This window comes from Plectropomus leopardus, chromosome 15 (genome assembly GCF_008729295.1).
Source record: "Plectropomus leopardus isolate mb chromosome 15, YSFRI_Pleo_2.0, whole genome shotgun sequence".
Taxonomy (NCBI): Eukaryota; Metazoa; Chordata; class Actinopteri; order Perciformes; family Serranidae; genus Plectropomus; species Plectropomus leopardus.
The window spans coordinates 10329180-10351458 of record NC_056477.1 but is presented as its reverse complement, the minus strand read 5'-3'; the positions used below and the strand labels follow the sequence as shown (position 1 = coordinate 10351458).

The 22279-nt window shown below is 41.6% G+C and overlaps 1 protein-coding gene across 1 annotated transcript in view; it reads left to right on the top strand.

Moving 5' to 3' along the window:
• Positions 1-22279, top strand: part of LOC121955007 (ankyrin-3-like) — a 167860-nt gene that overhangs the window by 130219 nt on the left and 15362 nt on the right. The window contains exons 29-40 of the mRNA XM_042502782.1: positions 1376-1408; positions 3040-3264; positions 3487-3641; positions 4646-4857; positions 5069-5276; positions 5633-5729; positions 7708-7936; positions 8083-8208; positions 10141-10263; positions 10799-10825; positions 13352-13433; positions 14689-21951. Of these exons, the coding sequence (XP_042358716.1) occupies positions 1376-1408; positions 3040-3264; positions 3487-3641; positions 4646-4857; positions 5069-5276; positions 5633-5729; positions 7708-7936; positions 8083-8208; positions 10141-10263; positions 10799-10825; positions 13352-13433; positions 14689-21951 (8780 nt within the window). The remainder of the gene's footprint in view (positions 1-1375; positions 1409-3039; positions 3265-3486; positions 3642-4645; positions 4858-5068; positions 5277-5632; positions 5730-7707; positions 7937-8082; positions 8209-10140; positions 10264-10798; positions 10826-13351; positions 13434-14688; positions 21952-22279) is intronic.

Genomic DNA, 22279 nt, shown 5'->3' with positions numbered 1-22279 from the left:
GCATGCACACACATACAAAAGCAGACACATAAGCTGAACTTACATCCACACAACTACTGCACTAATTAATTACACATTTTCTCTGCTTACTGCACACAACTGTTGTCTTTTGTTCCCCCTTCCTAAGAGTCAATATTCAGCAAACCCTGCAGCACTGGTGCAGACATGATGCAGGGCTGTGGGATTTCTGCAGTGCTGCTACTGTACACATTACAGCAGCAAAAGACACAGTCCATCCTCTAAAGCTCTCATGTCATACCATAAGTGTAGAGACATGGTCCAGACATCGCCCTCATGTTCACTGACATCAGCTCTATTTCTGTCACGGCAGAAACAAAGCACAGGCTCTGTGTGAGCTTGTGTGTGTTTCATTTGGATAAAGTGATAGCAGTTCGTCCTCGCTTCATACTTTGAATATATAATGTTGTAAAATAATAATGTTCTAGATAAATGGTGCCGTCTTTGCACAAAGTTGATGCTTATTTTGTTTGCTCAGAAGTAAAATACTGGGATCTGTCATGTTCCGTTTTGGTTGACTCACGTTTACCCCTTGTGTGTTTGTCTTTCTATTTATATATTATTTTGTTCATTGTCATTTTGTCCCCTGTTTCCCTCAGTTCTCCGGGGTTCCCACGGTCATGGAAAACTTGGAAAAGTCATAGAATTTCCCAATCTTAAGGAAGAGTCATTGAATTAATAAGAATCACTGAAAATTTTGGGAAAGTCATGGAACTTTGTTGTGTGTAAAGATATTGTTATAGTGTTGTAGGGTTTGAAATGACCAGAGACTCCACCGTACAATACCATCACAATAATTAGATCACCTTGTAATATTATTGCAATTTCAAACTTGTTGCAATATGTTGAGTATTGCCATAACACGTACTTTGCAGTATTTTGCGATTTATTACCTTTTTCAAACTGTAAATGATGTCCCCAAAGCAAAACTTTTTCAACTTTTTCCATTTTATCTAATAAGATAAAGTTTTAAGATGAAGTTTTTCACTTCAACTTTTTTTCTGTGGCTGATGTAACGTCACTCTAATGTGCATCAGTTTGTGGGTTTTTACCATTCATATGCCAGCCAGATGAAATTAGTAATTATTTGAATCTGATAACTTTTTACAAAACAGCGGGCTAACGAGGCAAGACATTTATTTTTTAGTATTATGAGTCCTTGAATAGTCTTGGAGAAGTTTTGAAATTTTGTCCATGGAAATATGTGGGAACCCTGGTTTTCCGCCTCTGTAGTTTTTAATCTTTCTTTCATCTCCAGCTGTTATTACAGATCCCAGGCGTGATTGTGAAACAGTGATACTAAAACTAGGTTCTGGGGGTTTGCCTCCTGCATTGCCTCCATGTGTTTATTTTGCAGCCTCTCCTCCCCGCTCCCTCAGTATGACTCCAGGTGACGACTGAGTTTGCTGCTCTTACCCACGATGCCGCAGTGATGTCACTCACTCCTCCACCTCTGTCTCCCTCTCCCCTCGTCACTCTCTCTTTGCCTTCCCCACTCCTCCACTGTGCTCGTCTCATCTGTGTGGTCTGGTGTTTCATTTGCACTGCCTTAGATATTAGAAGTGTGTAGTCAACGTGTTTGGGAGTCTTTTCATTGATGTGCCATCTCTTTCTCTCACAATGCACATTAAATATAAATCTTTCTCAGAACCTTACAGTGATTCTGCTATTTTTAACATACAGTATAGAAAAAGCAACAACACAATACAAAACACTTGTAGTGAAAAGAAGAGCCACATTTGGCTTTAGGTATAAGGAGTGCTCGCACAGTTTTCCCCTACTCCATCCTCACTCCTTACTTCTGTCAGTGAATATATTAATGGGATGCCAAAGTGTGCTCTTAATTAAAGGTCCAGTGTGTAAGATTTAGAAGGATGTGGTGGCATCTAGTGGTAAGGATTGCAGCTTGCAACCAGCGGAAACTAATACCGTTTAAAAATCTGTCAGTGTTTAGCATCCAAATTATCCGCAGAGGTCTCTTCCACTCAAAAACAAACTTACTGAGTGACTAAAACCTTTAAAAATACTGAATAAAGCAGTTTCATGTTAAAAATCTGTGTTTTTCCTATGATGTTTGGTATGTCGCAGATGGCTAGTGCTCACTTATTTTTTTCTGCTTACTTAAGATCCAGACTTTTAGGGCAGTTTTATGGGGAGACAAATTATCCGCAGAGGTCTCTTCCTCTCCAAAACACACAGACAATGTGATATAAACCAGTGAAAACACTGAATAAAGCAGTTTCACATAAAAAAATCAGTGTTTTCCCAGTCCTCTTATTTCAGTGAGGCTGCTAACTACAGCACCTGATGCGAAAACGTGAATGGTGCTTTCTAGAGCCACTGTTTGTCCCTTCTGGGCTTTTGTAGAAACATGACGGTGCAACAAAGTGATCTCCATGCACCATGACACACTCTCTATGTAGAGATAAACAGCTCATTCTAAAGTAACTAAAACACAATAATTCTCATTGCCATTATTTCCAGGTGATTACACACTAAATAAAACACACATATTTTACTCCATTTCTGCCAAAATATCCCCCTAAATCATACACACTAGACCTTTAAAAGAACGGGACACATCATATATTAATCACATTAACCTTATCTTGGTGAAACATCTGTGCAGGTGTTTAATAATTGATCACTGAATGCAGCTTTAGAGGAACTGAAACTTTGGCAACAGTCTCACCTTTGGCCTCAGGAGTGGAAACTAAACTTTCTGCAACTTCATCAGCACCCTGTTTAGTTTCAGTGTTTAATGTTCTAAATTGAGGCAGGTGAAGGTGAGAACTGCCAACTTTCAGAACTCAAAAGCATCTTTTTTTCCCTCTTTCTGTCATTCTGTCTCTCGCTCTTTCTCTATTTTCTGTTATTTTTTCTCTTTTCCTTACTTTGTTTGGGTGTACGGTGATCACAGCATGGGAATCGTCCTCCTCACTTGTGTCCGTGGTATGGCGTCTTTCTTTCTCTCTGTCCACGTTGTTTCCTCCTCTAACATCGTTCTTTTTCACCTCACAGGTTCTTGGTCAGCTTCATGGTGGACGCCCGCGGTGGTTCCATGAGAGGGAGCCGCCACAATGGCATGCGCATCATCATCCCTCCCAGGAAGTGCACAGCGCCCACGCGCATCACGTGTCGCCTGGCCAAAAGGCACAAGTTGGCCTACCCACCACCCATGGTGGAGGGAGAGGGGCTGGTCAGCAGGCTGGTGGAGGTCGGACCAGCCGGGGCTCAGTTCCTCGGGTAGGACTTTCTCTTTCCTTTTGTTGATGAGTTGCAGTTTAAGCAGGCCAGTGGACAAACCAAGAGAGATATTTTCTACTGAAATTATTATGACTCAGAGAATGGTTATAGATTGCCAGTGCAGTTAATTAATTAGCAGTTATCTTTAAAAGTTTCAGCTTCCCTAAAGTTGTTGTTTCAATTCATCCATGTCCTCACACTGAGATTTATTTTCTCTTCCAGTCCTGTGATTGTGGAGATCCCTCACTTTGGGTCCATGCGGGGCAAAGAGAGGGAGCTGATTGTGTTGAGGAGTGACAATGGCGACACGTGGAAGGAGCACCAGTCTGACGCCAGACCAGAAGACCTCCTTGAGCTGCTCTCTGGAATGGATGAAGGTAAAGGAAGGTTACTGACCGATTGTAGAGGTCTGTGAAATCTGCTGATTTGTTTATTTGTGCTGTCATTTTCAGCTGTAACTGTAATGTTTAAATATATTAAGTAAGTAGTAAGTATATATAAGTAAAACACGATCAGACCTACTGTATCTTACGTTTCTGCTTGTTTTACGTGAAGTGTTGTTTTGCTAGCGTTTTCAATGAACCAAATCTAGCTGCATGAAAGCTAAGCTATGTACAGCTGTGGACAGGGGCCACATAAAAACATGTTTTTAGCCACCTAAAGAAAATCAATACCAGACTAAATGCTGCTATATTTGGAATATTTTCAACACTTTACATTACACACTAACTAATTAAGGCAGTGGTAGACCAGCAACTCCTGTGTTCTGTGAAGTAAAATTAGTGTTTTTGTCAGTGAAGTCTGGTGGCTTTGAGATAACGGCTTCAGTTCCCAGTCAGATAGGGCTGTCTGACAGCAAGTCAAAGTCATGAAAATATTCTAAATATGGCATACGCTCAAAATTATATTGACCTTTTTAGCTTTCAAAAATCTAACCAATTGAGGCAGCATTTGCTTAGTGTCATTTCATTATGAACACCTGATGCAGGTGTATTTTTTACCCAGAAGTAATTGCAAAAAAAAAAAAAAAATGCAATTTGGTCTATTCATTGTCATTTACCAATGATAGCACAAAGACACTTTCTGTCTGTGGTGAATTAATGAAGGTGAATTGAACCACTTTGAATTCACTATATGACCCAGGGCTATATGTCAGCTGGTGACCTAGAAAAATTAATCTTCACTCCAGAAGCATGTTTTTTTTAGTTTTGTTCAGTCCATTTAGCCTATTTAGTGTCCTTATTTATTGTACCACTGACCAAAATGTCATACCTAAATTGCACCTCAAATTTAAATGCATTTAAATCATCAGAATTTGTATTAAATGACCATTTAATGTTGCTTCAAATCCCATTCATGAAAGTAATATTTCCTGTCACAGAGCTGGACAGTCCTGCCGAGTTGGAGAAGAAGCGCATTTGCCGCATCGTCACCAGCGATTTTCCTCAGTATTTTGCTGTGGTGTCACGGATCAAGCAGGAGTCAAACCACATGGGTCCTGACGGAGGCATGCTGTCCAGCAGCACCGTGCCCATGGTCCAGGCCTCGTTCCCACAGGGGGCGCTCACCAAGAGGATCCGTGTCGGTCTGCAGGTACAGCAGGACTCCTTGGATCAGCTCAAATTCAATCTGTTGCATGACTCAGCTTTTTTGGTTGCAAATACTGAACACTGGCCTATTATTTATTTATACCTGACCTATTTTTGGTTGAATATTTGATTCCGCCTCACATGCCTGGACTCTTAGATTTCATAGAAAGTTCAGGTAAAGTTTGATCAAACATTTGTCAAACTCTTTTCTTTAGGCCCAGCCTGTGCCTGACGACATGGTGAGGGCAATCCTCGGCAACAGAGCCACCTTCAGCCCCATCGTCACTGTCGAGCCCAGGAGGAGGAAGTTCCACAAGCCGATCACCATGACGATCCCCGTCCCACCTCGATCGGCAGAAGGCCATCCCAGCGGCCACCGAGGCGACTCTGCACCCTGCCTGCGTTTGCTCTGCAGCATTACAGGCAAGTAGACCCGTAGATAACTAGAGCGTGACGACACTGTGCGTTACCTGTATCCAAAATGCTTCTGCAGGCTTTGCTTTGAGTTACTTGTATCCTTAGATGCTAACAAATGTGATCTGTGACACAACATAAAGTTGTTCATCCATTTACTAAACATAAAACAGAGTTACAAACTCGGAGTCGGTATGAATTGAATAGCCGTGGGCGCATCAGGCCTACTTTGATGTCAAAAGCCACGGGTCGATAAGAGGGAAGATGAAGAGCTGAGAAGATGAAAGGATGAGAATTACGAAAGCTGAAACACCAAACAGGTTGGAAGAGCAGTGAGCTCATGTTTTGGCCCTTGTTTCATGCAGGAGGGACATCACCAGCCCAGTGGGAGGACATCACAGGGACCACACCGCTGTCCTTTGTAACTGATTGCGTCTCCTTCACCACAAATGTGTCGGCCAGGTGAGACACACATATGCACATTCTGCATGACCATTTTTCTCTGGGTAATAAATACTTACTTGCAGTTGTAGAAAATATAGAATATTATTACAAAATTCAATTGGCACAGGCTTTCAAATTTAGATTAATAAAACACTTTGTTGATCTGTTTGTTTCACTGTTTTGTCCCTATAAAAATATATCTTGTTTCTCCTATTCTTTTTGTGTGATACACAGAAAAGCAGTATCATATAGCTAAAAATGAAGTGCATGGTAGCTGTACCTCGAGATGCCACGATTACACTATTTGAAGAAAATTAGTCTGTCCCTATTTTCATAATAAATCGAGTAATTTTTCAAGAGAAAATGCCAAACCTGTAACGGCTTCTGGTTTTCTGGCATTTCTATGAAACAAATGATACATCGAGAAAATGATCCACTGGTTAAAGCTGTGGTAGTTTTTTTTTTGTTTGTTTTGGTCTTATTGAGCAAGCATTTCATATTAACTTTTCAAAATACTGTAATTCAAATGATTTGAGAGAAAACTAGACTTCTGGAACTCTTTTTGGCTCTGTTTTTAGGCTTTAGAAAGTCGAGCATGTGACCTGAGACACTGGCCAATCACAAGTCATGTCAGAGAGAGGGAGTTACTTTTGGCTGTTTTGAAAATGCAGATGCATGGGCATGTCCCTTCAGCCCAATTCAATGGTGGAGAATCCGAAAGATAAAGCAATTCCAGCATCGGCAACAACTACCTATGCTGCAAAGCAACCCAAAAAAGGAAGAAAGACTTCTTAGAAAAAGAGTCTGAAAGAGACAAGAAATGAAATAAAATGCATGTCAATGTCAGTGAAATGTTTTAGAGATGGAGAAAAAACGCTGATAGTAGTTAAGCCTTCTGCTAACCGAGCCAAAGGCTTACAGCTGCAACAACTTTAAGTTCATTTTCATGTAGTTCATGTAGCTTCCTGGATCCTCGAATCACAATATGCCATCTCAAAGGGCTAAACAGTCTCACAGGTTTGCAAAGAAAGCAGGATGGTGATTCTCATAGAATTGCTGCTATATAACAGCACCAGGATCACAGTCAGGACAGGAATGATTGAAAAATGACGGCCTTTTCCAGAAAACAACATCAGCTCTTATCAATGATGAAAATAATAGTAAGTTGCAGCATTCCCCCTGCTGTAGAAGGTACAACAAGTAAATCCAAGGAATTTTGAGTTGCTGCCAGGAGACATCTGAGTGGGCCTCAAAATGGTGACAGTGCAGGAAGCAAATGAGAAGCTGGCAGTGAATCCCAAAATCTATCACAAGAGAAAAACTCAGATTACTGTCAGCAGGCAAAATTCAACTCTGGACAGCCATTCATTTTATCTGACTTCATCATTTTATTTTTTCCCTGATCCACTCTGTTTCACTACTCACAGACAGAGAGCAAGTTCAACATGTTGTTGAGTGAATTTAACTTAATTGAATCAATTAAGTGAATTAATAATAGGTGTTTTTCTCCTCCTGTCTCTCTTCTTTCTCTGTGGCCCTGCACACTAACAAGGTTACACTTCTTTACACATTTACCCAAATGGTATTAAGTCACGCTGACCATGTGTTGTTGTGACATGCCTCTAAATTGACCTCAGCAAGTGAACCACTTGGTTACAGTACGTAGAGTCATGAACTCTCAGTTTAACTACATTGGCGTCATGTGGCGAGCGTGCAGCCTTATATTAACTGAGCAGCCTTTGGTACTCTGTAATTGCATTACTCCATAGCTGTCATGTGTCTGTCTTCAACCTTTAGAGAAAAAACCAAGCTTGTTTAATTTATTGCTTAAGATGGTAACTTACACGAAGCCTCCGATACAGAAATGGCTTACATATGCGGTGCATGCTCCAAACTTTAGGCCGTAAATCATTGTAATATTAGGCAAATTGTTCATCTGGCTGACTTCCAGATTCATCATTTTCATTTTACATTTTCTCTTCTCTGTCCTCCACAGGTTCTGGCTCGCAGACTGTCACCAGATTCCTGAGACGGTGAGTCTAGCGTCTCAGTTATACCGGGAGCTGATCTGCGTGCCGTACCTGGCCAAGTTTGTGGTGTTCGCCAAGATGAACGACGCTATTGAGGCCCGGCTGCGCTGCTTCTGCATGACGGATGACAAGGTGGACAAGACCCTGGAGCAGCAGGAGAACTTTGAGGAGGTGGCCCGGAGCAAAGATATTGAGGTGGGTTTGTGGGTTCATGTGGATAAAGAACAAATTGACAGTTGAAAAAATCTTTTATGTTATTGAAATGTATCAGTTTCATCAACGACATCTCCAGGATGTGTTTAAGCTTTGTTAAACATTTTTTGGTCTGTTAACTTCTGCAGGTTCTCGAAGGCAAGCCCATCCACGTGGATTGCTATGGCAACCTGTCCCCTCTCACCAAAAGTGGGCAACAGCTGGTTTTCAACTTCTACTCCTTCAAGGAAAACAGACTTCCTTTCAATGTGAAGGTATAAAATGTGTCCCTCCTCGCACCCTCATTCTCTGCTGGCATTTACTGTCCATGTTATTCACTCTGTTCTCTGTAAAAGTGCTTTGCTGTTTAAATTCTGTCCAAAATGTCACATTGCCCTTTACTAATTAGTTGACATTCATAGCAACAGCAACTTTCTTTTGCAGAGAGTAATATGTTTCTTGCAGATCACAGCTCAACACTGTAACCCCATTTTTTTTGTCCATTAGTCCTCTAAGATGATTGAAATGAAATGAAATACATTCTGACTGTTACATCCTCACATCTACAGTGGAGTCCAAAAGTTTGAGATTGCTAGCTAAGACTCTTCTATTTTGCATTTGTTTAAAATGCAATACTGTTTTTTTTCATTACAAATGAAAATATCAGCTCAACAATTGATTGAGTGATTGATTTGAGCAGTAAAATCTTTGAAAAATGTACATATATTACAGACTGTATTCGGTATGTCTCCCTTTTGCTTTAATGACACAGAGCACTCAGGCTGGCGTGGACGCCACAGGTTTAGTGTACTTTTGTATAAAGCAGCTTTGTATAAAGGAGTTTCACAGTAACACAAAGTGTGATTGTTGAACCAGAAATGTTGCAGAACCCTAAATATTTCTTCATCACTTCTTATGTTTTAAATGTTTCTGAACCCTCAAATTTTCTGATCAGACTTTTGGACACCACTGTATATATATTTTATGATTTCCTGATTTAGGAATGTACTATAGGTTGAGGTAGATAAAAGACACAGAAAATTCTACTCCAGGGGACGGATCCATAAAACAGTGCAGATTCACGTCTAAAACTGTGCGTACCTACAAAGACAGAAATGAACGTACACATTTTTTTTTCTTTTTTTTCATTTCCCTACCACTAATTCATCACATGTCTGCAAGCCGTCATCACAGTAAAATCTGAATCATTAGGACTATTAAATGTCGTAAGGCTGATGAATGAATAATTCATATAGCGCTCATGTTGAGGTCGACTTTTTAGAGTGTACCAATTTTCAGGATCAGATTAAATGAGCATTAACTCTTTGAAATCTGGATCGACATTACTTTTCTTGTGCTTGGTTCAGATGCCTTTCACAAGAATTTAAACCTTTGAATCCTGAGCAAATTGGTTTAATTTCGTTCAAAAACATGAGAAAAAAGGCAACAAGCAACTTGGCAGGAAATGTCCTGCATTTGCAAGAAAATAGTAGATGCAGAAAATTAAAGAAAGCTATCCAAACGGTATTTATTATAGTTATTATATATTCAAAATAATTATATGGCATTATTATAGTTTTAAGCACTTTTTTAGGTCATTTCCTTGTTTTGCCTTTTTTCCTTTTTTAATTTCCCCATTGTTTTTGTTTTTTTCATTTCTAATCAAGTCTTCTTCTACTTTTTACCAATTTCTTGCTAATTTTTGGGTCATTTCTTATTAAGTTGTTCATAGCTTTCTTCTTCTAGATTATGGGTCAGATGTAAATAAATGATAAATCATAAGTAAATAAAAATGAAGTTTATATGTGCCTTTGATTGGCATTTTACAGAATGCTGTGCAGCCTGCAATAGTTATAACCAGATCAGTGAAATTGGCAGACAACCTGAAGATAATGTTTTATTATGAGGTTACATTTCTCACCTCATATTTAATATTTATCTTTGCATTACTCGCTGCTATCTCTGCCAAAATTGTGTGTATGTCTGATCGCAAGGGGTGCTCACATTCTTCCTTAAAAATACCAGTTAATGTTAATATGTCGGAAAAGGTATACGTATGGTTTTTGCACAATTGCATCATTTATACATCCAGCCCTGGAGTAATGAAGAAAAGCTATATTCTTCCCCATTTTCTATTTTGCACGGTTGTTCTCAAAAATGTTTGTTACGCTCAATTTGTGATGCAATCCTTGTACTGTCCTCTCCAGATCCGAGATATGGGCCAGGAGCCATGTGGCCGACTCTCCTTCCTGAGAGAGCCAAAATCCAGTAAAGGCCTTCCACAGACTGCCGTATGCAATTTGAATATCACACTGCCAACCCACAAGAAGGTAGGATCACCACGTTTGAATAGCTCATCGGTTTTAGGCCATATCATGTCATCCACATTCAAATTAAATTGAAGTCCAGAGGGTGATGTTGTTGTCGTGATATCAGGAGCCATTGAAGTTCATTTGGTCCAGAAATGACTGCTTGCTGCTTGTGTCTTTTATTAGTGTCAAAGCCTGTGCCAGTCATAAGACCCCACAACGTACACATGCAGACACACACATGCACATCGTGCTTTGTTCGTGTGCCTGGCTCACTGTGGGTACATAAGGATTACGCAAAAGACGACTCTTCTCATTTGTTTGTTGTGGTATTGATTGATCACAAGAAACTGAAATTATTTCGCTTTTGCTTTTTGTTATTTTGCTGTTTATTTTTGTATTAATCCCATAGATTTTTTCTGATGCCTTTTGTTGTTTTTGCTGCTCCATTTTCATCCCCTGAATTTGATTTCCCACCTCCCCGCTCACTATAACGTCCCTGCTCTCCATTGTGTCATCTCTCTCCTCTCCTGCAATGCATCTTGGAATACCACAGGATATGGAGTCTGATCCTGATGATGAGGTAAAACAGATTCTTCATCATCACATGGAACTGCTTCTTCTTTGTCGTCCTTTCTGTTGGCTTTACTGCAGACGCTGTAGTAAATAATGCGTGTCGCAGATATTTCGTCTCTGTACAGTACCTGGGTGTGAGAGATGCTTCTGACTGCACGTTTTTCTTTTACACAGCTACGTCATTGCTGAAGTGACCCCATGTAGTGCATGAGTGGAAATGGCAGTTGTTTTAACCAGCAAGGATTGATTTATTTATTTAGTGTTGTCTTCATCCCAAAGTGCAGTGGAGCCAATTGCTGTGCCACACCTCAGCTTGTTTTTCATCTCTATCTTCCTTTCCATACATGTGCGACAGGAAATCACCATGTCTCCATCCTTACTATTAACTCAGAGGACATTTCACACAGGACAGTGGTATCTTTTGTCAGCTAAAGATGAAACCCTAACTCTTCTCATTTCTCTACTAAGTCATTGTTTTGTTGTATTTGGAGTTTCCCTTCTTCACCCTTGTCCTTAGATTGTGTGTGACGGAGAAAAGTAACACTGCATGCCAAAACATTTATAGGAAAGTTGAATCAGCAGGAGATAAGGCTGTTTTTATCTTTGAGTATTTACATTACATGTCGTGATAATCACGTGTGACATATTCCTCTAAATAATAATATTACACCAGTCAGTTGAATGTTAATATTGGACAATTCTGCGCTCAGATTATTAAATCCAGATTGCCAGTATGTTCAATATCATAAATGTTCAATGCCAACATTAAAAAAAAGTATTCCGACAATAACCACAAATTGCAACTTATGATTCAAGGCTGTAAAAGACTATAATAAATACATTCATATAACTGGATTGTAAAAGAAAACAGACACTCAATTCTGAATTTAATATATTGAATATTTTAAAAAAAGCTGCACTACCACACCTTTCTGCCTTCTGAGTTCTTGTGTGGAGCTGAACTGCTGGATGCACTGTATGACAGGAATCGCACAACAATTTCACTTTCTTGCTTAGCAAAGAATTTTAAGTAATGTGAATTTTACCAAACCTGTATAAAACATTTTTTTACGAATCATTGATTGGGTCTCACTATACTTCTTTAAATTAAGTTTTACAGTGTAAAAAATAATGTTATTTGTTTATTTGTAATGTGTAGTTATATAAACACTGTCATCTTGCATTAAGGATTGCAGATCGCAACACACTGAAACTTCTCCTATGTGCCAATCATGAACTCCTGGTCAGATTTCTTATTACTTATTGTTCAGGAGGTTAATCAGAATAATCCGCAGTGGTCTCTTCCTCTCAGACAAGGGGATTTAAAACCAGTAAAAACACTGATGAAGCAGTTTCACATTAAAAAACTGTGTTTTTTCAATGCTGCTCATCACAGAGGGGCTGCTAACTATGGTGGCCAACACGAAAAATGCAAATGGCCCTATCTGTTGTGTAGAAACATGCAATTGCTACATGGCATACCCTGTTGATTAGGATATTATTGGCTCTTTTTAAGGTAACAAAAGCACAACCATTCTTATTTTCAGGTGATTGTACACTAAAGAAAACATATTTTTTATATCATATTATATTTCTGCCAACTTATTCCCCTAAATCCTAAACACTGACCTTTAAAAGACACGTTTATGTTGAAATACAAATTCTATAAAAGTAGTTTTGTCTTATTGTACTGGCTTGCCCTTTAATGGACCTAGCACACAAAAAAATATTTGTATGGTTCAAATCTATGTGGAATTTTAGAAGGAGTAATTGATTCTCATTTTTGGCCCGTTTTGACAGCCTACATGCGATTAAAGTATGGTTATGGTTAAGCACCTTCTTTAAGGTTTGTAGTCATAGCTTAAAAAACCAACATTGATAGTCTGAAAGTGGAACAAACTCCAAACCCCGCATGAAAGATAGATATACTAGACCCACATTCATCACACCAACCTCCACACTTTACTTTTCACCTTGTTACATAAAGGCTACACTATTAACTGCATTGGCATTGAATGATGCTGTAAATCATGTCATGCAGAATTGTCCAATATGAACATGATTCGTGGAGACTAATTATGTACCACTGTCCTTTGAAATTGACACTGTTAATACAATTTTAATGAGGTGTACAATGTCACCACAATTGGTGATCTGAGGAAAGCATCATCATAATAAGAGGACATTTGTTTAATACAAAGTCCTTAACTGGAAGTTGGATTTTGCCCACGCTCCCCATTTACTTGAGTAGGCCATAGAGGTAAAACACATATTGTCTGTATTTATGATATTGGAAAATGCAGTGAGTGAAGAGATGCAGGGTCCAACAACAGTCCATTACACCTGCAGTGCCTCCTTGTGCCAGTACTAACAGCATGTGCTGATTCACTAAAATCAGGCAATATCTGTGCACTGCTGCATCAAAGTTAACAAATTAACATTATTATTTAGACCTAATTCTGATAGATCAGAATCACATTTCACCATATTTTTTTATGTTAAAGCATCTTTTGTTCTTTTTTGTTTGTTTCAGACTGAAAAGCCAGAACGACGTCATACCTTTGCCTCCTTAGCTTTGCGTAAGCGCTACAGCTATTTGACCGACCCAGCAGCGAGTGAGTTTCCCATTTTTACTTACATGAAATTTTTAATTGATTTCAGATATTAATGTGATATAATTAGTTTAAGTCTCTAAAGGTCCCTTTAAACAGTGTATTGTCTTTCATATAGCTGTAGTTTAGAAACAGATTTACCTGACAAAACTTGTTCACCTGTCATTTCTATTCACCTTACACATTCTCTTTGATCATCTGTCATTCATCAAACATTTGCATGGTTTACTGTGTGTTACGCTTTGCTTACCCACCCCATGTTGACAAAAAAGTCTCCCTGTTTCAACTGTTATGTTACTTCACATTTGTGGAAACACTGGGAATCAATGTCTGTCTGTTCATTTATCATTTGAACAAAAAATGTTTTGATTCATGTTGAATAAAAATATTCTTTTGAATTGTTCTCATTCTTTTAAGTGGCCATTTCACTCTTATTGGCTTTATGATTGTGTGCGGCTGTGTATATTAATGTGATACAGGTTGCACTTTACATGAACTTCATTTCTTTGAGAATGTTCGAGTAAGCAGTTTTCATAACGCACTTTGTGTATCTTAAGGACAAAAAAGTTTTTTACAGATTCAAAAGTATTGTCTGTGTTGTTTTTTTATTTTTCTAGCCTTGTCATCTGAGTTTGATTTAATAAGATTTAAACTATATACTATGGTATGACTTGAGAAATATTGATACTGGACAGACATGAATGGCTGACTTACTGTAACTTTTTTGTAAAGTGCAACCTCCTATTTTATTTTAAGTCATGACCTAACAAGTAAAGTGACATTTTTTATTAATGGTTTACACTTGTGGGGTCATCTCTGGCATTGAAAATGCATCAAATGAAAGGATAAGCACATGTCAATCAAACATGTACAGTAAAAGGCACTGTTGCAAGGAGGCAAATAGATTAAGCACATCAAAAGTCAATGGAATTGTATTTTTTTGGTTATCGTGTCTTTTTTTTTTGTCAAGTCTACCATATGTCAAACATTTTGTACCTATACATGCTCTGTTCTTTATCGGGTGTTTTTTTGTCATGAGTCACCGATTTTTAGATCATCATTTGTCATATCATCCTGGGTTTTTGAATAGGGGCCTTTCTTGTATTTTATGTATACAATTTTGTCTTGCTGCTGTGGATAACGCTGTTTCTGACTGACTCAAATTTCTCTTTCTGGTTTTTATGATTTATTTCTTATTATTTTCTGTTACAATTTATGTTTACTTCCTTATTACTTTTTATTTAAATTATTGTTGAAGAAACTACTGATCGAGGCTCGCCGAGAACACAGCCTTCTAGCTACCCTCACAAACCTGTCTTTTCAACGAGATCTTATCAGGCGTGGTCGCCTGTTCCTGTCGCCGTCCCTGGCCAAGCCAAGTCTGGGTTTGGCTCCCTCTCCAGTTCGTCATCCAACACGCCCTCTGCCTCTCCATTAAAGTCTGTCTGGTCCATCAACTCTGCCTCCCCCATCAAGACCAACATTCCTGGATCACCTGCCTCTTCTGTAAAGTCAGTTAGTGACATGGCCTCTCCCATTCGATCTTACAGAACCATCTCCTCTCCTATAAAAACTGTAGTCCAGCAAGCCCAGTACCCAGTCCAGGTCAGCCCCAGTCCCCTGGCTTCACCAGGTAAAAGCGCCCCAGATTCTATATCTATGAAAGGACTGGCAGCATTGTCTTCTAGGACCTCCCCTATAACTGTCTCTGGAGGAGGAAGCCCTCTTCTTGAGAGAACATCGATAGGCATGACCCCTCCAACCTCTCCCAAATCTTCTCTGAATATGTTCAGTTCACCCCTGCCATACAAGACCGTTATCGGGGGCTCTAGTGGCACAGCATCTTCCTCCTCACCAATAAAAACGGTCCCCGGTCTCTCCTCCGTGCGTTCCTTTGCCGCAGACATCACTGGCCCTGCAAGAAACCTGTTCTCCTCTCTTTCATCCCCACTTAAATCCAACAACCCTCCAAGTGCTGCAGCTCTGATTAATGGAACTGTGTCGCCAACACAGTACCGCTCTTCGTCCCCAACATCTCTTCTCACAAGCAGTCTTCAAGAGAGGATACAAGCAACCACCAATGCTGCAACCACAAGTGTCAATGCAGCCTTTGATGAGGTGGAAAAAACATTCAATTCTTGTTCTGCAGGCTATGGCACCTTGAAGTCCATGTCCTCTTCAGCATCCTCCTCATATCAGTCCATTAGATCGTCTGCTTCAAATTCTCTTTATGCCTCTCTAAGATCCCCACCAAACACCACTACTGCTGTAACATCCAGTACAATGACTGTTCCAGTGTACTCTGTTATTAATGTGCTGCCAGAGCCTCAGTTTAAAAAGTTACCTGAGGTGTCCAAGTCAGCTGCTGCCCTCCTCTCCCCCCAAAAGAGAGTACCCGTTGAGGTGAATGCTCAGATGCAGTCTTCCTTTGCCAGAACTCTTTCCCCCATCAAAGCCCCTCTTTTTAACACAGGCCTGAAGTCAAACACTGCATCACCACTGTCATCCAGCCAAGAGATTCTGAAGGATGTGGCTGAAATGAAAGAGGACTTAATACGAATGTCAGCCATATTGCAGACAGACCCAAATTCCACAGCCAATAAAGGATTTCAGTCCGATTCTTCCAAAGAGGCTAAGATAGAGGACGAGGAACCATATAGGATTGTGGAGAAAGTAAAGCAAGATTTGGTAAAAGTGAGCGAAATCCTTACTAAAGATACTGTAAAGGATGGTAGGGTTTCCCTTGCAAGGGGTTCTTTGGATGACATACACTTCTCAAAGGTACAAGTCGAACAACCACCAAGCAACTGGAGCTATCCACCAAGATATGAGACAGTCGTTCCTCAAGCTAAGTCAAAAACAATACCGGATAGAGATTTCAATCTCTCCAAAGTGGTTGACTACCTGGCCAATGATGTTGGTAACAGCTCTTTCTCCAAAATTCATGAGACAAAGCATAAAACAGATGAGGGCAAGAGGGAAGGAGAGGGCAAGGAGAAGCAGAAACGTGTCCTAAAACCGACCATAGCAGTTCAGGAACATAAGCTCAAAATGCCTCCAACAAACATGCGCTCTTCAGCTTCAGACAAAGAGATCAGTAAAGTAGCAGATGCGCTTTTTGGAGCAGACACTGTGCTAGACTCCCCTGATGATATCTCACATGAACAGGATAAAAGCCCCCTCTCAGACAGTGGCTTTGAGACCAGGAGTGAAAGGACACCTTCTGCTCCTCAGAGTGCAGAAGGTATGGGCCCCAAGGCCCTTTTTCAGGATATCCCAGTTCCCCCAGTGATCACAGAGACTAGGACCGAGGTTGTTCATGTCATCAGGAGCTATGAGTCCCCAGAGGATAACAAACAACCTACAATGGAGGATGCACATCCGGTCAGATATATTGATTCAGATTCTAAAGGGCATCAACCTACATCAAGTCCGGACCACAATAAATCCTATACGATAAAAGTCAGTCCTGATGAGGATCCAATGGGAAAAGGGATGAGGGTAAAGGAAGAGACTCACATCACTACCACCACCAGGATGGTGTACCACAAACCACCTGGCAAAGAAGCAGCATCAGAGAGGTGTGAGGAAACTATGTCTGTGCATGACATAATGAAGGCCTTTCAGTCGGGAAAGGACCCCTCTAGAGAGCTGGCTGGACTGTTTGAACACAAGTCTGGCAACGAGGAAACATCACAAAGAGTCCTTGAGGACATAAACTCCAAACCTAAGGTTGAAAGAATAATTGAGGTTCACATAGAAAAAGGCAATAAAACAGAACCAACAGAAGTCATCATCAGGGAGACAAAAAACCATGCAGAGAATGAAATGTATTACTACCCAGGGTTTAGACAGGAAGACGAGGAGCCTGAGGAATCACTTCCTGTATACCTTGACTCCCCCAGAGTAAACACGCCCATGTCACAAGAGGAAGACAGTCGCCCTAGTTCAGCCCAGCTCATGGCAGATGACTCTTACAAAACACTAAAGCTACTCAGCCAGCAATCTGTAGAGTACAATGAGGATGAATCATCAGAACTTAGGGGAGAATCTTATAATTTTGCAGAGAAAATGCTACTCTCTGAGAAATTTGACCAGTCTCATTCTGACACCGAGGAATATCTGAGAGATAGGTCTCGCTTCCACTCACCAGACAGAAGCAGTCACAGTGAGGGTAGATCAGGGGGGCCAAGGACAGAGTATGTCTTTAGGTCGTCAAGAAATGTGTTTGACAAATCTGGGAGAATGGCCAATGTTGATGATAGCTTTGACAAACTGACACTTTTGCAGTATTCATCTGAACCCGGTAGCCCAAAGCAATCAGTTTGGATGCGGGTGTCAGATGACACACAGAGTAAGGACAGAGGACAGCTTATGTATGAGGACCGAGTGGACAGGACTGTAAAGGAGGCAGAAGAAAAACTTAGTGAGGTATCTCAGTTCTTTCGTGATAAAACAGAACAGCTCAACGATGAGCTCTCATCTCCAGAGAAGAAGTCTCGGAGACCAGACTTCAGAGAATCACGATCAGGGCCCAGTTCTACGCACAGTAGTCCAGAGAGGTCAGCGTATAGGAATGGGGGCAGTGGAGAAGAGTGGAGCAGGGAAAGGCTTCGAGACAGGTTCGGCTCCAGTGACAGGAAATGTGCCAGCTTACCCAGCAGTCCAGAGAGAAGAGTATTGTTGCAGTACAGTGATTCAGACCCAAGAAAGCAAGGAGATGGTAAATCACAGGGAAGCACAAGTGAAAGCTCCAAACCTTTTCAAATGTCTTCCTCCAAGGTGAGTGCAGTGAGGTTAAAGTTTGAGCAAGAGGCTCAAAAACAAGATAGGAGTCCTCAGGGTGGCCAAAGTCCAAATCCCCCAATCAGGAAACTCCAGGAGAGTAAGCTACCTGTGTATCAGGTGTTCGCAGGGCCAAACATTCCAAAAACACCAGACAGTCCGGGAAACCAGCGAAGATCTCTAGATAGTGAATCGAATAAGTTCTCACCCAAGCACGAGACCAGTCGAAAAGATCAGGAAGAGAAAAAGTTATTCAAAACATGGGAGACCCAAGAATACGGGAACTATAAACCCCAATCTCCCAAACTATCTCAGGCTTTAATCCATGATTCTCTGAAAGATAATAGTGATTCCCAAAGACAAGAAACAACCAAGAAAATAATCTACACAGAATTCGTTGTCCGAGAAAGTCCAAATAGCAATGATAGTCTAAAAAAAAACTCGGAATCGCAAATTCCTGTAAGAAAGCCATCTAGTTTTCCTGAAAATCACAAAGCCACCACTTTAAAATTAGATGCCTCCGTTGAACCACAGGCAGGGTCTCATATACCTACTTTAGCTAGAAATCGGTTGCACAGTAGCTCTGAATCCAATAAGTCTACACGTGGATCATCACTAGGAAAATCCACAGACTCATCAGATGGTAGTCTTTCAAATGTAGTGTGTAACGGTGTTGATAGCGACCAAGCAGAGTATTTGGATGAACTAACTCCTGTAGTTGTCACAGAGGGTTTCAAAGATATTAAACCCTTACCTGTGTATGTTAGCATACAAGTAGGAAAACAGTATGAGAAAGAAACAGCTTCAGGGCAGCTGGGAACATACAAAAAAATAGTAAGCCATGAGAGTAGGACAGTTCATGAGACAAGGGGTGCATTTTACACTGTCAAGCAAAAGCAGTCTCCATCTCCTCAAGGAAGTCCAGAAGATGACACTCTAGAACAAGTGACGTTTATGGACAGCTCTGGGAAAAGTCCTGTTACTCCTGAGACCCCCAGCTCAGAGGAGCTGAGTCTGGCCTCAAGAACACCAGACTCTGTGATAGGCTTCATGCCTGGCATGCCAAGCCCGATCCCAGAGGAGTCTGAGGAGGAAGAAGGCAAGACCTTCATCTACAAGGAGCCCTCGAAGGAAAAATCTAAGCCAGCCTCCTCTGAGAGTCACAATAGAAAGCAGGATGCAGAGAGACAGAAGTCAAAGGAGAAAAGAGTGGCTTATATAGAGTTTCCACCTCCTCCTCCTTTAGAGGCAGAGCAGTCCGACCCTGAGAAAAGGGGGTCTTGTGCTTCTTCTGAGGCAGAGACAGAGATGATGGAGGTGAACCTCCAAGAGGAGCATGATAGGCACCTCTTAGCCGAGCCAATCATCAGGGTCCAGCCTCCATCCCCTATTCCCCCTGGTGCTGATAACAGCGACTCCAGTGATGATGAGTCTGTCTTCCATCCCATCCCTATTAAAAAGTACACCTTCAAAATGAAAGAGGAGGGAGAGAAAAAAACAAAGAACAAAAAATCTGAGAAGAATGGAAATAAGGAGTCTGGGCTCAATGGTGTCGTAAAGGGGGAGGATGCTGACTTTGATCAAAATGGCAATGACCAGTCAATCACTGACTGCTCCATAGCAACCACTGCTGAGTTCTCCCATGACACAGATGCTACTGAAATAGACTCTTTAGATGGGTATGACCTTCAGGATGAGGACGACGGACTGAGCGAGGACCCTAAAACATCTAGTCTGTCCAATGATGGAAAAACAACCGACCGCTCATTTAGCCAGTCCAAGCTTGAAGTGATAGAGGAAGAGAAATGTGAGGAAGGGGGGGATAATGGAAAGAGTAAAGCCAAAGCCTCTGTAGCCAGTGGTGATGAAAAAGATTATACTCTTGAAGGAAGACATCCAGATAGGCAGAGTTGCCAGAGTTTTGCAGAAAACTACTTTGGCTACCAACTTGAAGAAGAGCTGAATTCAACCTTTAAAACTGTTGCCACCAAAGGCCTGGACTTTGACCCTTGGTCCACCAAAGGGGCTGACAATGATGGAGTGTTTGAGTCCAAAGCAAAAGATGAGGACCCAAAGCCCTTTGGCTTATCGGTGGAGGACAAATCACAGGCTACAACACCTGACACAACCCCCGCTCGAACACCGACTGATGAGAGCACACCGACTAGTGAGCCTAATCCCTTCCCGTTCCACGAAGGGAAGATGTTTGAGATGACCCGCAGTGGTGCTATTGACATGAGCAAGCGGGACTTTGTTGAAGAGAGGCTTCAGTTTTTCCAGATTGGTGAGCATTCCTCTGACCCTAAAACAGGGGAAAAGGGGAGAGGGGGCAAGATCCTGGGGGTAATTACCTCTCAGTCAGGGGATGGGAAGGTGAAAGTTATAGATACTACCACAGACAGCAGCACAACACCAACAACACCAGCAGCAGCAACAGCAAAATGCAGCACTGCACAACCTGGCAGTGACGCTGGCTATACCGGTACTGATGCCCCCACCTGTGAAGCCATAGCTGAGACCGCCTCCTCATGCACAATCACAGCCTCTAAGGTTGATCCCAAATTACGCACTCCTATTAAAATGGGCATAGCTGCCTCTATAACTGTGAAAAAAGACTCAGGGGATCTCACCGATTGTAAAGCTGAGATGTCTGAGATGTCAGAGGGTCAGATGGTGCCAGAATACATCAGTATAGAGGGTCAGTGTACAGAGAGCCAGTCTAGCAGACGCACTGAGCCCAAGGTAGAGAGAAGAGATTACCCTTCTGAAAACTGCAACAACAACAATAACCTTGAGTCCTCCAGTGTTCAGGCCAACTACATCCAGTGCGGTAGTGTGGTGTTTAATTTGCAGTCCTCCTCTGAGCCCACTCTTCAGAAAGCCAGCAGGATAGAAACACTGTGCTGTAGGGATTTAGAAGAGAGAGTGGAAGTACATCACAGCAGTCAAGTGCAGGAGCAGAAAAGTGAAACCAATAAAGAAAGTGAAGTGAAGCAGCCCAAGTCCAGGCTTCCAGTCAAAGCATCAGGGTGGTCATTTCACACACAGGGAACAGCCATAGGAAAACAGAAGCCCAAACAAGCAGTGAAGGTTGAGGTCAGGAAAAGAGGAGAGCCAGCCGTAGCCAAAGTAGAACCCAGGTCCAGAATACCAATAAAAGAAGTTAAGAAGAACAGTCCTCCTGCTGCCACAACTAGCTCACTAGTTTCTGTTCGAGTTACCTCACAGCCAACGAGGGCATTGGACACAGAGAGAGCAGCCATACAGTTGCCCTCAAGGCTACCACTGAAGGACAGGCATCAGGTCAGCAATGTCACAGTTGAGGGAGCACATAGACAGGACAGACAGGAGAACCCTAGTGAAGTTTGTAAGCGCACCATCGAATACTTTAAAGGCATTAGCGGGGAGACGCTAAAGTTGGTGGACCGCCTGTCAGACGAGGAGAAAAAGACGCAGACAGAGCAGTCGGAGGAAGACAGCACCTCCCGGAGCACCTCTCTGTCGGACGCCTCCCAGCCTTCCCAGCCCTCCCAGCCCTCCCAGCCCTCCCGCTCATCCAGGTCTGGTAGAGGTTCGAGGGCTGAGGCCGGGGCCGCGTCCGTAAGGGCAAAGGTGGCGACGACGGACAGGGCCTCCGGCAGTGAGAGGAGCAGGAGGAGTAGGCGGACTGGTGGGAAGGAGGGCAGTCAGGGACTCACAGGGTCTCGAACGCCTCCCATCGCGGAGATCAAGCCTAGTTTGTAAAACTTTCACACTATGTTTAAAATACATCTATATATTTATATATATCACTTTTAGTTGCATGACATTGTTGTGATCGTTTAATGGATTGACTGGAATGCCTGTGGCGTGTTTACATATTCTCTTCAGAACAGTAGCTGTCATTTAAATTTATTTTTTTGTCATTGATGTACTGTGTACTGTATTGTCCTTGTTCTTTTCTCTGTTCCCCTCTTTTAACCCTTTTAAACCTCTGTATAGTAGATTGAGCATGCCAGTAGTAGTGACTGGTCCACTGGCACAACCAGTCCCTTTTTTGACAACTCCCTGGTCCGTCTGTGTGT